Source organism: Mizuhopecten yessoensis, unplaced genomic scaffold, assembly GCF_002113885.1.
Source record: "Mizuhopecten yessoensis strain PY_sf001 unplaced genomic scaffold, ASM211388v2 scaffold9157, whole genome shotgun sequence".
Lineage (NCBI taxonomy): Eukaryota > Metazoa > Mollusca > Bivalvia > Pectinida > Pectinidae > Mizuhopecten > Mizuhopecten yessoensis.
Genome location: NW_018407907.1, coordinates 468,825 through 486,395, shown reverse-complemented (window position 1 = coordinate 486,395; position 17,571 = coordinate 468,825). Strand labels below are relative to the sequence as shown.

General features: G+C 35.3%; 2 protein-coding genes across 2 annotated transcripts; both read left to right on the top strand.

Annotated features, from left to right (window-relative positions):
- Positions 1 to 5,046: 5,046 nt before the first annotated feature.
- On the top strand, positions 5,047 to 10,328 carry LOC110457446. Its single transcript, XM_021508731.1, has 5 exons — positions 5,047 to 5,116; positions 5,667 to 5,868; positions 7,675 to 7,814; positions 8,786 to 8,939; positions 9,930 to 10,328. The coding sequence occupies exons 1-5, from the start codon at positions 5,089 to 5,091 to the stop codon at positions 10,102 to 10,104; spliced, it is 699 nt and encodes a 232-aa protein (XP_021364406.1). The 5' UTR covers positions 5,047 to 5,088; the 3' UTR covers positions 10,105 to 10,328.
- Positions 10,329 to 10,720: 392 nt separating this feature from the next.
- LOC110457474 lies at positions 10,721 to 16,632 on the top strand. Its single transcript, XM_021508770.1, has 4 exons — positions 10,721 to 10,752; positions 11,953 to 12,092; positions 13,056 to 13,209; positions 16,251 to 16,632. The coding sequence occupies exons 1-4, from the start codon at positions 10,721 to 10,723 to the stop codon at positions 16,411 to 16,413; spliced, it is 489 nt and encodes a 162-aa protein (XP_021364445.1). The 3' UTR covers positions 16,414 to 16,632.
- The last annotated feature ends 939 nt before the right edge of the window (positions 16,633 to 17,571 follow it).

Sequence of the window (17,571 nt, the reverse complement as noted above, 5' to 3'; positions counted from 1 at the left end):
ATTACAGTTATATATACAGTGTACATTATTGCATAAATGCATTCCATATTTTTCATTCCGTTATATTACTCAACAAATTGTATCAAATTGCACAGTTTTGCGGAGAGAAGCGCACAATCGAAAAGTTGTTCGCACCATGTGAGGAAGATGTACGGACGGTGTGTGAACGATGTATACACGATGTTCGCACGTTATTTTTGTTGCTTTGTGCGGTCACACAACTATACCATATATTGATCAATGTTACTTTAGCCGGTTCTACTCTAAATAGCAATTTTCATGGTTGAAAACACTTGCATTTACTTAACTTGTATGCATTGTTATATATTCATATTTCGTCGAGTATGTTGTTTTTACAATTTTGGACTTTTGTTTGGTTTGTTTGTGATTAAGTCCTATTCACAGCTTTAGCCATTTAAGAAAGTGTTGATGTTGGAGAAAAAAATCACCGTCCTGCGGCCAGCATCTGGCGACCGGGATCTCAGAGAGGGCCTTTAAGCTGTAAAGTGCATTAAAATAATTTTTGAGGCAACCTTTCCATCAAAAACGATTACCAAGAAAATAAAATAAAATATTTGTTGGCCCCTAGCTCCGCGATAAGTCCTAGAAAAAAGAAACAGCTGTATGATGCATTGTAAATCTTTTTTTTTTTCATTTTATATCAATTACCAAATTTTAAATGTGCAATCACCTGTGTGTGTATTACGATCATTTTTCAAAATTAATTTTAATGATACTTACAATATATTGGTTAAAGCAAAAGTGATAATTTCTCTATGCATTCATTTCGTATTAAAAATATTGATTCTACACATGTTGTTTATTTGTTTTTAAAGGATTGTGAAGACTTGAATGTTAAATTAATAAGAACTATACAAGAAAATAAAGTTTCAGGGTGAAAGAACATAGACATTAAGCTGTGGGCTTAAGGGCAATCGGTCAGCATCATCAAAATACCGCGCAAATAACTATCAACGACCAGTTTAGTAAAACTAAGACAAATTATCGTTGTCATCTCTTTATTGTCTACCTTTTTTAATATTAATTTAAAATCTTGAAAAAAACGGTTGAATTTTTATCTATACACGTTTAGTTCGAACGACAGGCAATAACTTATAAATGTGAAATATCTGCATCACCACTTCAAACACAGAAGAAGAAACAACCTTAAGGATCCCTGTCCCTCCAATGCAAAACACTAGAGAATTCCACTGAAGTTTTTCATATCATAAAGTAGCCTCACTTTAATTTCATTTTAAATAGTAGTATTGTAATTGGCCATGGAAACACGCGTTGGTTATGCACCAGAATTGTTGAGAGCGACTACATTGCGATAAGAGCTCCTGGTTCTGTCACATTTTTACTATGATAAATGTTGTTGATTTAATTATTTATTTTGTCAATGGCGATGTCTGAATAGCCTGCTTACCACATTTGAACGACCTATGCAACTATTCGGCCTCCTTTTAGCCTCCAACGGCGTCCCGGCCTGTTTTATGGTCGCACGATGAAAGCCTTAGCTACAGTCATGACCTAGTTTTGTTCACAAGAACAGATTGAGTTGTCTCCCTTAGCATGTATTTTATTCACAAAATGTAGCTGATAAATTTATCAAGCATACCATTGTGCTATAAACATCAAAAGTACTTTACAAAAATGTGTTACCGTCATAACTAAGAGTTAATTAATCACTTGAAACTTTATGTCATCAGTTTGAAAAATAACCATGGAAATAACACCGATTTTACAGGGAAAAAAATGATAGTTTTTTCCTCATTTGTCACACTCGTTAATTAAAGTGACAAACATGCAAAAACACTTATTTAAAGGAACACATTCCATTTACTGTAATATATATCTCTGAGATCAACTTCATTTTCAATGTTTCGTGACGGGTGTCCCATTGAACAAGAAACACCAATGAACAAAATTATTACAAAAATTTGGCACAACAAAATAAGCTTTGGTGCCTCTGGTACAGCTTAACAGTGAGCCGTCCCTGTTGAATTTTTTTCATAAGTAAACATCGTGGTTTGTGACTGATGTAGAAGTGCCCGTAGTTTCAATGATTTCAGGTTGGATGCGATAGATATGATTGACGTTTCAATAAAGGACCTGTTACAAGAACAAAATAATTTTGCTCGCAAAGCAATTTAACCATAACTAATAATATATTTGTAAATGTAGCTCCCTAGGACACGACACAGGAGATGTTTTTTTTTTTATCTAAAAGGTCCCCAGGGCCTATGCTATGACCTATTCAGTGCCGCCCTCCAAAGGTGTACGACAGGGTTCACTTTTTTGTCCAAAAAACTATCAAAACAATGTTTTACGCTATTAAATAATATTATAATGTTTAAAGTAGGATCTGCTGCAAATTATGAACTCAAATATGTAACAAAACATTGCATAATATCAAAGTTCTGCAATACAAATGTTGATATTTTCATACACTTTTTTGCTATGTCAATTTTTTAACAGGTCCTTTCTTTATCACATAACTGACCAATTTTACTATGGCATACGGCTATGTCATAAATATGGTATAACACGTGTACATATGTGTAATGAAACCCTAATATGCTGCAATTGGTCAAAACCGTGAGAACATATTTCTACGCTACTACGGGTACTTCTTTTATTTACTATACCACACGATACATTTACTGTTATTCTAAACGAATTTAAAACGATTATTTTGTTATATTTGTTCATAGCATTTAAAACTATTTATCATTCTAAAAAATGGAACTAATTTGCACTGCACGGAACGACAATACCATGATCTGAATATCTTGGTTTTTACAGTCAGCTGACAACACATAATTATGTTTGAAGTTTTTTGTCAATTACATTGTATGAATGTTATGAGATAAATAAAATCTTACATTGGTGTTCATGGCATATTGAACCTATCAAACTCGTTTAATAAATTCAATATGACATGGACACTCATGTAAGATCCCCTACTTATAATATAATTAATGAAAAGTCTTCTTCAATATATGTGAAGGTGAAATTGAAGGACATGGTCCTGATAGGCTCTTCAATAAATTCAGCTTGAAATGAAAGAAAANGTATCATACTCCTGAACAGTTTATGCAATGCAAAAAAGAAATCATTCAAGCAGGTGTGTTTTTTTTTAAAAATACAATATGTTGCTCGTCAATTATTGGCCTCCTGACTTAATGGTATTGCTTTTCAATGTCTCCTTTTATCCGTTATATGTCTTTGTTCCGGCGAGGATAGTGACAACGCTTGTTCCGGCGAGGATAGTGACAACGCTTGTTCCGGCGAGGAGAGTGACAACGCTTGTTCCGGCGATGAGAGTTACAACGCTTGTTCCGGCGATGAGAGTGACAACGCTTGTTCCGGCGAGGAGAGTGACAACGCTTGTTCCGATTGGAATGACAGCGGTGTGCTGAACAATTTTGCAACAAACACTTATATTTTCAACCAGGTATCCCGTCATCCTTTCGAGAGGCCCCTTCCTTATAAAGCCGTGGCTAGTAGCGCCATTGGTAAATTCAACTCATCTATTAAGATTATTCTAATGATAGGAAACAGCATTTTGATAATTTAATTAACTTTGAGATGTAACATCAATAAGAACTAGCAGATTGGGAAGACTTGTATGTTGCTACTGAGGTTACTATTAAGAAAAGGAAAAACAAATAATGACCGCAAACTTGTCACATATGACAAACAATTTCGTAGTGATATAACCATTATTGCCATTTTATGGGCTTACATCTTCAAATGTAGTACTTTTGTGGTATCTTCATGTTAGATTATTTACACAAAAACGTATCATACTCCTGAACAGTTTATGCAATGCAAAAAAGAAATCATTCAAGCAGGTGTGTTTTTTTTTAAAAATACAATATGTTGCTCGTCAATTATTGGCCTCCTGACTTAATGGTATTGCTTTTCAATGTCTCCTTTTATCCGTTATATGTCTTTGTTCCGGCGAGGATAGTGACAACGCTTGTTCCGGCGAGGATAGTGACAACGCTTGTTCCGGCGAGGAGAGTGACAACGCTTGTTCCGGCGATGAGAGTTACAACGCTTGTTCCGGCGATGAGAGTGACAACGCTTGTTCCGGCGAGGAGAGTGACAACGCTTGTTCCGATTGGAATGACAGCGGTGTGCTGAACAATTTTGCAACAAACACTTATATTTTCAACCAGGTATCCCGTCATCCTTTCGAGAGGCCCCTTCCTTATAAAGCCGTGGCTAGTAGCGCCATTGGTAAATTCAACTCATCTATTAAGATTATTCTAATGATAGGAAACAGCATTTTGATAATTTAATTAACTTTGAGATGTAACATCAATAAGAACTAGCAGATTGGGAAGACTTGTATGTTGCTACTGAGGTTACTATTAAGAAAAGGAAAAACAAATAATGACCGCAAACTTGTCACATATGACAAACAATTTCGTAGTGATATAACCATTATTGCCATTTTATGGGCTTACATCTTCAAATGTAGTACTTTTGTGGTATCTTTATGTTAGATTATTTACACAAAAACGTATCATACTCCTGAACAGTTTATGCAATGCAAAAAAGAAATCATTCAAGCAGGTGTGTTTTTTTAAAAAATACAATATGTTGCTCGTCAATTATTGGCCTCCTGACTTAATGGTATTGCTTTTCAATGTCTCCTTTTATCCGTTATATGTCTTTGTCAAAGTATCGCAAAATCCCTTTATAATGCAAAAAACATTTTTTGACAACTGTGGCAGTGTACAAATTTATAACTATAATATATCCTTTTAAGTTACGTGTTTTCCTAGCCTATATGCACGTTCTAATAGGAAATATATTGTACTCTCACATGTCTGCATTTTCAATTATGAAATTTGCTCGAAGGTAAACAAAAGCTTAGATATCATCCATATATTGAATATATTATGTTTTAGGATTTATGACTTGCATATTTATGTCATTAGAACTGTCAAACTCTTCTTTGGCTAACACATGCTACCTTGCTTTGTAATTAATGTTTATGTTTACGCTTATAAAAAAAAAACTTTTTTCTGCATTTACACACAACAGACGTCGGCCAATACAAGCATCAACATGATTGTGATTTTGGTGTTCTTGATAGGTAAGTTTTTAATATGTTTTTTGTGTAAGTATTCACCTTTTCTATTCAATTCTAACAATGGGAACATGCTTAAGATTACTATAAGAGATGGTCTGCACATTGTAATCATTTCTCAATGTAGAACAAAACTCATTACAAGCTGAAGATTTTAATGAACTGTGTTAAGTCTTCACCTTGTAAGCACGTACACACTATATATGTATAGGCTTATATATATAGAAAAATGAGATATTATGACTGACTTTAAAACTAACAGCTTTTTTACATGGTTCTTCCGCTTTATTTCAAAAGGACGTCTGATGGCCCTTTTAAAATAAACCTAAAGAGCCCTGTGATAGGATATATATATATGTTATTATTAAAATGTCGTTTCGTTATTGGCATAAACCATATTAAATTTAAATTGAAATTGAAATTTTACTATGAAGGTATGATATAACTCATTTTGGGTGAGTAATATAAGTCGAAACTCTAAAAAAAGAAAATTGTCTTGCACTGAAAAACGTATACTTAATGTAAACGTTTATAACGTCATGTTGCGTATGTTTAGTTGCCTGTTCCTCGGCCGTTCCTACGTCAACGTCCCTCAAAGAAAGGTACTGTGATGCCCCTTCAAGCCTGGCCTTAGTATACAACCTGAACGAAAAATCTGTCGTTTACAGCACACCCGAGGCGACCAGATTTTTAAAGATCTGGTCGAACGACATTCTCAACAAAGATGATTTTCTTGTCTTACTGGGAGACATGTGTCGGTAGGTTGTAGTTTATCACTCTGACTGATAGATATGCTTGTAAGTTGTACGCTGTACTGTGTAAAGGTGTGGTAATAACGGGCGGTAACTGTGACAAATCAAAAAATCAAAAATATTCTTTAGAGGTTCCGCCGAATTACGGATTGTTAAACATAGAAGTATTTATTACATCTGTTCTCCCTCTTTATCTGTGTGTTGTTTCTGTCAATAACCTAGGGTTTCACAATTTGCAAGCGCTAAACCGGAAGTTTGTTTTATATTTTGTTTTCTTTGAGTTGATTTTATCCTTTTTTTCTTTTTGTTATCATAATCAATGTTGGTGCAAAATCACTTTGATCTGAATTTGATATTATTTCTATCTGTTGATTTTATTCAGGTTATTGTAATGATAATCAAAGGTTGTTGCGAAAACATTTTGACCTTAAAAGATTTTTAAAAAATGCCATAAGTATGCCGAATCAGTGTATTGATAAGATCAGATGATCAAATGAGAACTATATGTTAATGTATCTATATATAGGTCATGATCTACGTCTGTCTTAACTCCTGGTACAGTTCTTGTCACATGTCACACAAAGTGAACAAAGCACCACGCAGAGTGGTATCAAATTACTTTGTGACGTCACTCGTGTACTATGGCAGCAAATTTTAATCAAACGTTCCTCTGGTCAAATAATCTAAAGCATAAGTTTGCTAAAAGGACAATCTCAATACAAAAAAAAAATATTCTTCGTATGGGTAAAAATAATATCCAGCTCATGAAACTGATGAAAATTTATATCCGATTTAATTAATTGTTAGTTCATATATAAGCTACTTGCTCAAGCTTGTATATGATACTGTAAGTATAAGCTGACTTTATTTAATATAAATTATATTCTCTCATATAAGTTTTATGTCAGAGCTGCTTTCCTCATATAAGTAAAACATTCACATTTCTGTTACCCTGCATGAGAAAATCTTAGTGCGTATTAATACAACAATGAGTAAATTAAGCGGCCTATTGACATCTATAATGTAGTTTTATTTTGCAAGTTAATGGAAAAGATATCCAGCAGTAATACTTTTTTGACAAAAACTATTTCTACTTTGTATCACTTTCGGTTTGAAGTACATCTATCGAGGAACTATGTTTTCTTGCGAACTAAAACAACTTCAGTACTTATATGCCGTCTATAAATAGCCCTATGGTAAACAACAAGATACATTAACACCTAAACATTTTGCATTAAAAAAATGGGTCTTTTTCTGGTGCTAACAAAGTAACAGATTAAGGTTATGCAAAACAAAATTCGATATTTTCATTTCAAGATATTTGAAAGTTTAAACTTATTTGATGGCGACCGTCAATGAGATCAAAAAATGAGGCAAAACTTTTTCACAAAGAGTTGAGATTTATCCACTATGGAGGAATTATCTCTCTACCTTCATCACAAATGAATTATAATCAATCATTATTCGTTGTAAATTATATGAATAGGAGTTGTTTTCCGGGTCTGGAACAATTATGACGTCTTGCATCAATTAATTTGTCCCCAGGCAGCGACATACCAAAGTCCTTTAAAATGGTTAAAATGTCGCACGCACACATACACATCACACATAGAGGCGCCTCCTTAAATTACATTAGCTGTTGACGTTAAACCCTATACAATCAATCATTCAGTCAAATGACCTTTGTCCATCTGGCGCTTGAATTGTACGTGACATATAATGTGTCAAGCCTCTCGTTTGAGCTGACTGGCCTTTGACTGGGCCTCTGATATTTTGTTGTTATTGGTCTTAAGTTTGTTCTTTCACTTGTAGATCCCAATCTCTGACGTTTGCGTGGCTTTTACAACAGGCAGAGAACGTTTGTCCTCATCCTCATCAAATCAGAAGTCTTGTTGAGCCTAGCGGAGTCATATGTTACCAAAATGGCGACGTGACCGATCTCACTAAGAAAGGTAGGTCCTAAAATATCGAATTTTATATAGGTCCTACTCTTTATGAAGCAATAAAGAACGAATTCCTTTTTTATTAGATCAACCATGAATTTAACTACATTGCATGTAAAGGAAAATCTAAACTGCCACTTTGTGACGTGTGAGTTATGCTTGGTAAGCAATTTCAATGGCTATAAGAGAGCTCGTGACCAGACATTTAAACCTCATGACCTTAAGTTATGACGTTACAACATAATGTCAACACTAACTAGACGCCATATGTAAGTTATCGACGGCGAAAGATTGATTTGCCGAAAGGAAAGCTTCCGTATTGGTTTAGTAAAACGACGAAAACAAAACGGCGTTCAAATGGTTAAGACAGATGGAAATTCCACAACTTGCGACATTGTCATTTACACCACAGACTAGAGCTGAAAACAATAGAACGTTCCCCGTGACCTTACCTTCTGCTTCCCACATTCAGTCTAACGAAGAATGTGCAGTAGGTCCAAGGTAACGTCTATTCAGTTTATACTATACGTTTACCATGGTCCCTACAGTCATATTCTTTTAGACATATTTGTTACGTTTTTTATCATGCATTTTATCAATATCCACAGTCACCTCGACGCGTTATGTGATAAATCCTTGCCAATTTCAACAAACAATTTTTATCGTGTGACAGTGAAAATGAAAATCGTGCTCTAATTTATTAATCAATTATATTTATTTTGGATTTGTTTATTTCACCATTACTATTTTTCATGACAAGCGCCGCAAGGTATGGTCTCTTTTGAGAAAGGATTTATCAAATCTTTAGTCTGGCGTGAAAACTGTTTCAAATACAGTCGTTTGCGGTGGCTCGGGGATCCTTAATCAAGCTGTGTACTCCCATACACTGCCTAAGAAAACATACGAAACGAAACCAAACCAGTGAAACATTTTTGTTTTTTAAATTGACATGTTTATGTGTGCTTGTTTTCTTTACCCAGCCCTCAAGTCCTTTGTGAGAGTAAACAAGTCAGCCGAATGCGAGGCTTCCCTGACGAGGATACAGAGTAAATGCGAGCTGGACGCTTTGTTTAACGTGGTGGTCCCCTTGGTTCCCAAGGAAACGATGGCCACACGTATTGAAGCTCAGACAAGGTACGATACATACAAGTTCAAGTTAAAATTACATACTGTGACATCAGATATGTTCGTGAGGCCAAAATTTCGTGGTTTACCGTAAAAAATATTCGTGGGTACAACGAATTCGTTGATAACGAGTATCTACTCATATGGAGAACGGCTCTATGTCACTTCACGGACCATTGCATTCGTTGATGAAGATTACCCACGAAACCAACGAAATGAAAAATCCCACGAAATTAGTGAGTCCACATTAAAATGAATAAAAATCATGACGTCACAACTAAAGTACATTTTTGCGCTTAAGAATCAACTTTTCATTCATTGTGAATTTTATTAGTTGCCAGATACATTTCTAAAGTAATTTTCTCAAAATATCGTATTGCTATCTTAACACATTTTAGATTATAATTTGTATATTATATATAATGTATTTACTGTTTGGCCTTAAAGTTATTTTGATCGATTCAGAAATTGATTGATTATTCTAATCACATAACTCACCTATTTTGCTATATCATACGTCAATGTCATAAATATGGTATTGCACACGTGTAAAAAAAACTCAAGGTTCTGCGGTTGGTTAAAACCGTGGGAACATATTCCTACGCCACTACAGGTACTACTTTTATTAACTATACCTCAAAGTGTATTTACTGTTATTTAAATAAATTTCAAATGTTTCCGTCATTAATAGTTTCATTGCATTTAAAACGGTTCATTATTGAAAAAAAAAATTAACCTACCGTGCACTGCGTGGAACGACAATACTACAATCTTACTTTGACCTATATAGAGTCAGTCGATAACACATAATTGTGTTCGATTTCTTCCCTTCAAATTATGAATGTTATGATAAATAGAATCTTACATTCGTGACCATGTCATATTGAAATTTATAAACTCGTTTAATATGACATGGACACTCATGTAAAACTCTATTTATATCATGAACAATATTTGTGAGACACAAACAAATAATACACTCATGTTTAAATCTTACAGAAGAAACCTGGCCGCCATTCGGTGTACCCTATCCAAGTTGGGAAGTCTTGCACCGGCTTGTGGAAGTGTGAAAGACCTTCGGATATACCAGCTTGTGTCGGAGCTTATACAGAAACAGCCATTTAAGCTCCGAGGCGACGTGGATTTTGAAACATTTTCTGACGTCATGACTTAAACATATCTTTCAACTTAGACTTCAACATTGCTTTGTCTAATCTTTGAAACAGGATGAAATCTGCATTAAAAATTAGTTGACTAAATCTTTACTCCATAAACATATATTATCCATAAACAGATTGATCGCGTCATCCTTAAACACTCATTTTCCTCGCATGATAAGTTTTTTGTCGCGTGCAATGATATTGATGTTCCGCAATCTAGTAAAAGTTGTTAATAAATAAAAACATTGTATCATTAAAATTGTTGTGTTTTATGTTTTTGAAGTTAACACGATTATGTGTTTTGCTTCGGTTAATCATGTTTATATCGTGTTAACAAGTATATGTGTTTCCCTCATTTAAGGGCACTTCACCTGTACAATTTGAAATTCAAACTCTTTAACTTTAAACATGTTCTATTGTCCAAATAGGTACAGGGATTTGGCAATTTTGAAATTCAAATAAGATACTTTTTTATTTATTTTAATTGAAAATATGCAAAAACACACCTCATTATCCTGAAAAATAATTATAGAAGGTATTAATGCAGGAGAGTTTCTCACTTTGAATGTTCCACGTGTGTCGTCCAATACCTGACAATCTATTCGATTTGCGGACAGGGTTCAATCCCCGATGTCGTCGTACGCATGGAATCTTCAGATAAGGTTGTTTTTCTCCTACCTACACAACTTCTACAACCCAGGTGGAATATTAAGTGGTTTAGGATGAGTGTTGCGGTATCTTGGCTGTAGCATTCAAGTGAGGTGGCACTCTAAATGATGCCGTTGGAAGCACGGTCCCGCTACAAACATCATCATCATCATCATCACAACAGAAATGACAAAGTAACAACAGCATCGTTAAACTTTAGATCATCATCGTCAAGACCAAGGTGACAGGGAAATTTTACCCGAGGCTTTCAACTACAGGAATAAGCTCAGAAATCGTGAAAATGCGTTTGGACTGGCTACCATTTTAAATATCACCGTTTCACCCTGAGCTTTTTTAATGAAAACGAATATGTCAGCAAGACCTAGCGTACTCCATATTTGCAAACATTGTTTATGCAGAAAAGATAATCTTATCTTTCTAACTTGTACGGTCAATGTATTGTTAATTTATTATATTTTCATCACGTATCCTTCTCCTCATTGCGGCATCGGAATTTTCAAATTCGATGACGTCACGTAAATTTTGGGCAACTGTAACCGAAAAACACAAAATCCAACATGAATATCGACTAACCCCCGTTTGAACCTTAAACAATACTTGGTATATTTTTTTTTTTTACATAAACACCAAATGTACAGACTGGTCAATTAAAAATCACTTTGCCTTCAAAAGATAATCGCCTTTAGCACATAACCGACCCATTGTACTATGTCATATGACTATGCGATGAATATGGTATTACACATGTGTGATAAAACCGAAAGTTGTTGCGATTGGTCAAAACCATGGGAACGCCACCATAGGTACTACTTTCATTTACTATACCATATATGGTAAATGGTAACAACTGATTCACCCATTGTCAGCATGTTATTTCAGCGAGTAGCACTATTTGGTCAACATCAGACCCGCGCTTATACAAGGAGGCAAATACACCAATATATCCTGTCTCCGGCACACATACACACGCACACACACATACACAGCACACATAGAGGCGCCTCCTAAAATGACTTTAGCTGTTGACGTTAAACTCTAAGCAATCAATCATTCAGTCAAATGACCTTTGTCCATCTGGGGCTTGAATTGTACGTAACATATAATGTTATCAAGCCTCTCGTTTGAGATGACTTGCCTTTGACTAGGCCTCTGATATTTTGTTATGTGTCTTAAGTTTGCTTTTTCACTTGTAGATCCCAATCTCTGACGTTTGCGTGGCTTTTACGACAGGCAGAGAACGTTTGTCCTCTTCCTCATCAAATCAGAAGTCTTGTTGAGCCTAGCGGAGTCGTATGTTACCAAAATGGTGGCGTGACCGATCTCACTAAGAAAGGTAGGTGCTAAAATATTGAATTTTATATAGGTCCTACTCTTCATGAAGCAATAAAGAACGAATTCCTTTTTTATTAGATCAACCACGAATTCAACTTCATTGCATGTAAAGGAAAATCAAAACTGCCACTTTGTGACGTGTGAATTATGCGTGGTAAGCAATTTCAATGGCTATAAGAGAGCTCGTGACCAGACATTTTGACCTCATGACCTTAAGTTATGAAGTAACAACAGAGTGTCAACACTAAGTATACGCCATATGTAAGTAATCAACGGCGAAAGATTAATTTATCGAAAGGAAAGCTTCCGTATTGGTTTAGTAAAACGACGAAAACAAAACGGCGTTCAAATGGGTAAGACAGATAGAAATTCCACAACTTGCGACATTGTCATTTACTCCCCAGTCTAGAGCTGAAAACAATAGAACATTCCCCGTGTCCTTACTTTATGCTGGCCACATTCAGTCTAACGAAGCATGTGCAGTAGGTCCAATGTAACGGCTATTCAGATTATACTCGACGTCTGCTACGATCCCTACCGTCATATTCTTTTAGACATATTTGTTACGTTTTTTATGATGTATTTTATTAATATCCACGGTCACCTTGACGCGTTATGTGATAAATCCTTGCCGATTTCAACAAACAATTTTTATCGTGTGACAGTGAATATCAAAATCGTGCTCTACTTTATTAATTAATTATATTTTGGATTTGTTTATTTCACCATTACTATTGTTCATGACAAGTGCCGCAAGGTATGGTCTCTTTTGAGAAAGGATTTATCAAAGCTTAAGTCTGGCGGGAAACTGTTTCAAATACAGTCGTTTGCGTCGGCTCGAGGATCCTTAATCAAGCTGTGTACTCCCATACACTGCCTAAGAAAGCATAAACAAATTAACCAAACGATTGAAATAGTTTTTAATAGGTTGATATGTTGATGTGTGCTTGTTTTCTTTACCCAGCCCTCAAGTCCTTTGTGAGAGTAAACAAGTCAGCCGAATGCGAGGCTTCCCTGACGAGGATACAGAGTAAATGCGAGATAGACGCTTTGATTAACGTGGTGGTCCCCTTGGTTCCCAAGGAAACGATGGCCACACGTATTGAAACTCAGACAAGGTACGATACATACAAGTTCAAGTCCAAATTACATACTGTGACATCAGATATGTTCGTGAGGCCAAAATTTAGTGGTTTCCCGTTAAAAATATTCGTGGGCACAACGAATACGTTGATAACGAGTCCCTACTCATATTGAGAACGGCTCTTTGTCAAATGAAAAATCCCACGAAGTTAGTAAGTTCACAGTAAAGTTAATAAAAATCATGACGTCACAACTAAAGTACGTTTTTGCGCTTAAAGGGACATCACGTGAAAAGGCGGTTTTTTTTAACGAATGTATGTATTGTATGCACTTCCACTTATGTTACCTCGCTATCCCCATATTCATAGTCCGTTCCAAATGTCCAGTTTGACCACTTGAATTGTTCGGGAAAGCCCGGCTAAAAATAGCGCCGATAACGTCACCTGATTAGGCAGCAAACACAAGTGGTGCGAGCGAGATGAAACGGTTTACAAAGGGGCCCTCAGAGAGGGGCCGTCAGGCAACTGCAACTTCTTACCGCACTATGAAACCAAGTTATATGATTTCTAATTCCGTATTCAAACTTATTGAACAGTAATTATTCATCATCAGAAGTTAATTGCACACTTGCCAATATTAAGAATTTAAATTTATTTAGCTTTTAACATAAATTTGTTGCCAATAAAATTAAACAAAGGATGGGGCACAAGTTTTTACAATTTATCACAGCCTTCTCCCGTGACCGGTACAGGTGGTACGGGGCTAAACACTCCCTCAACAATGGGACAAACCTTTCTGTAAAAAGGAATATTCACGAGACGAATATCCCTTTTCAAATGTTTACATAAAGTGCATATATGCAATGACAAACTACACGCGAATATAAAAAGGAAACGTTTGTGAATTTATTTATTACATTAAACAACTCAATGTCTTTGGCCATTTTTTTTCTAGACCATGAATATAAATCTATGTATACTCTCTTTCCCACTTTCACTGTCTCCAAACGCTAACATTTAGGAAGTCATATTAACCATCACACACAATAAACTGTATGGCAAAACCACTACGTGTACATGTAGAATATGTGTCAATAAGGAACGTGTTGAGATACTTGATAATTATATTTTTTCAATACTTTACAGAGATTAAAGCATACTTTTAAATGGACCTTTTTATGCTGAGACAACTTTTCTTTAATCAGTTCCTTTGGTCCGAAACAGAAGCCGTAGTTATCGGCAGCACGCGCCATTTTTATAACGTAATCAAATATTTTTTCCCCTGTTTTCAATACGTATTCCGATTCTATCTGAAGTCGAAAATTTATTCTTTATAGAGAAAAGGTTGTTACATGATCATACATTCTAAGTCAACATCATATGAAAACATGAACTGTTGAAAAATTACGATTTAAAAAAAAAGTGTTATGCGATCCTATTTACTAGAAGTAGGTTCTCCTTCCTCAGTTATTCATCCTGGTCCGTCATTTTGACATTTTTAATCTAGCTGCGATAACGTAGCTTTCTGACGAAGAGCGATTTTTTTTTTATATATTGCGTCGTCGCGCCAGGGCAGGCCGGGTATTATATTAGTACTAATTTAAAACTTGCATGTCAAAACAAAAAACAATCGTTTAATTCAGCAATATAATTAAATCATACCATTTTACTGATCCCGGTAATATTATAAATTATGTAAATCTAATAGCGCACGTATCTCATTTGACCCCGAGCACCGACAGAGGATCAGAGAACAGAATACGCCGTGGCCATCACAGCAGTTATCCCTTGGGGGGCCTCATGGCAAAATCAAACTAACCAGTCACTTATCCCTTTCGTTTGCATAAACCACTGTATAATTATAAAAAACACAAAGTAAACTCTCTCCGATACATGCCCATTAACATATTAAACTAAGTTCATCTGTGTTCAAACTCACACAATGATACTAGCGAGGTTAATAGTTTTAGATATTTATTCATAACATAAACAGCGCTAGCATTTCTGTCGATTTTATTTCAGCTTAACCGGCCGCTATCCGGAAGAAAACATGCACCGTACTGACTGCTAGGGCAGTTATTTTCTGCTTTGAATACTTCCCACTGGCAATAATGATTCCGTAACGTACCCCTTGCGCTATCTTTTGACCATTTGGCAACTATTCGCTTCGTAGCTGACACGGTACAACACTTTTCTTTGGCTTACTTCACACGGCCAGTCATTTTGTTTACAAAGAAATGGTGTGCTATGCGCATGCGCTAGTAGAGGGAAATCCCTGAACAAAACGTTGGTCAGACAGGTGGAAATACCGATGATTATCTTAGATTTAATCATTTTTATGAATCTATTTCAGCCAAATCCGATCGGCATTTTCCATAAGGAGTCTCACTTGATATGTTTATGTAGTATTTGGAAAAAAGACAAAAAAAAAGTTACTTCAGCGTGATGCCCCTTTAAGGATCAACATTTCATTCATTATGAATTTTGTTAGTTGTCAGATACATTGCTAAAGTATTTTTCTCAAAATATCGTATTGCTATCTTAACACATTTTAGATTATAATTTGGATATCATATATAATATATTTACTGTTTGGCCTTAAAGTTATTTTGATCGATTCAGAAATTGATTGATTATTCTAATCACATAACTCACCTATTTTGCTATATCATACGGCAATGTCATAAATATGGTATTGCACACGTGTAAAAAAACTCAAGGTACTGCGATTGGTTAAAACCTTGGGAACATATTCCTACGCCACTACAGGTACTACTTTTATCAACTATACCTCAAAGTGTATTTACTGTTATTTAAATGAATTTTAAATGTTTCCGTCATTAATAGTTTCATTGCATTTAAAACGGTTCACGAAAAAATGAACCTAATTGTGTTCGATTTCTTCCCTTCAAATAATGAATGTTATGATAGATAGAATCTTACATTCGTGACCATTTCATATTGAAATTTATAAACTCGTTTAATATGACATGGATACTCATGTAAAACTCTATTTATATCATGAACAATATTTGTGAGACACACACAAGTAATACACTCTTGTTTAAATCTTACAGAAGAAACCTGGCCGCCATTCGGTGTACCCTATCCAAGTTGGGAAGTCTTGCACCGGCTTGTGGAAGTGTGAAAGACCTTCGGATATACCAGCTTGTGTCGGAGCTTATACAGAAACAGCCGTTTAAGCTCCGAGGCGACGTGGATTTTCGAAACTTTTTCTGACGTCATGACTTAAACATATCTTTCAACTTAGACTTCAACATTGCTTTGTCTAATCTTTGAAAACAGGATGAAATCTGCATTAAAAATTAGTTGACTAAATCTTTACTCCATAAACATATATTATCCATAAACAGATTGATCGCGTCATCCTTAAACACTTATTTTCCTCGCATGATAAGGTTTTTGTCGCGTGCAATGATATTGATGTTCCGCAATCTAGTAAAAGTTGTTAATAAATAAAAACATTGTATCATTAAAATTGTTGTGTTTTATGTTTTTGAAGTTAACACGATTATGTGTTTTGCTTCGGTTAATCATGTTTATATCGTGTTAACAAGTATATGTGTTTCCCTCATTTAAGGGCACTTCACCTGTACAATTTGAAATTCAAACTCTTTAACTTTAAACATGTTCTATTGTCCAAATAGGTACAGGGATTTGGCAATTTTGAAATTCAAATAAGATACTTTTTTATTTATTTTAATTGAAAATATGCAAAAACACACCTCATTATCCTGAAAAATAATTATAGAAGGTATTAATGCAGGAGAGTTTCTCACTTTGAATGTTCCACGTGTGTCGTCCAATACCTGACAATATATTCGATTTGCGGACAGGGTTCAATCCCCGATGTCGTCGTACGCATGGAATCTTCAGATAAGGTTGTTTTTCTCCTACCTACACAACTTCTACAACCCAGGTGGAATATTAAGTGGTTTAGGATGAGTGTTGCGGTATCTTGGCTGTAGCATTCAAGTGAGGTGGCACTCTAAATGATGCCGTTGGAAGCACGGTCCCGCTACAAACATCATCATCATCATCATCATCATCACAACAGAAATGACAAAGTAACAACAGCATCGTCAAACTTTAGATCGTCATCGTCAAGACCAAGGTGACAGGGAAATTTTACCCGAGGCTTTCAACTACAGGAATAAGCTCAGAAATCGTGAAAATGCGTTTGGACTGGCTACATATCACCGTTTCACCCTGAGCTTTTTTAATGAAAACGAATATGTCAGCAAGACCTAGCGTACTCCATATTTGCAAACATTGTTTATGCAGAAAAGATAATCTTATCTTTCTAACTTGTACGGTCAATGTATTGTTAATTTATTATATTTTCATCACGTATCCTTCTCCTCATTGCGGCATCGG

Bases quoted from the DNA above. Each gene is read 5' to 3' on its own strand.
- LOC110457446 (XM_021508731.1), top strand. From the start codon at position 5,089: ATGATTGTGATTTTGGTGTTCTTGATAG. The intron at 5,117-5,666 runs GTAAGTTTTTAA...GCGTATGTTTAG, and splicing joins GATTTTGGTGTTCTTGATAG to TTGCCTGTTCCTCGGCCGTT. The intron at 7,815-8,785 runs GTAGGTCCTAAA...TTCTTTACCCAG, and splicing joins GACCGATCTCACTAAGAAAG to CCCTCAAGTCCTTTGTGAGA.
- LOC110457474 (XM_021508770.1), top strand. From the start codon at position 10,721: ATGTCGTCGTACGCATGGAATCTTCAGATAAG. The intron at 10,753-11,952 runs GTTGTTTTTCTC...TTTCACTTGTAG, and splicing joins GCATGGAATCTTCAGATAAG to ATCCCAATCTCTGACGTTTG. The intron at 13,210-16,250 runs GTACGATACATA...TAAATCTTACAG, and splicing joins CGTATTGAAACTCAGACAAG to AAGAAACCTGGCCGCCATTC.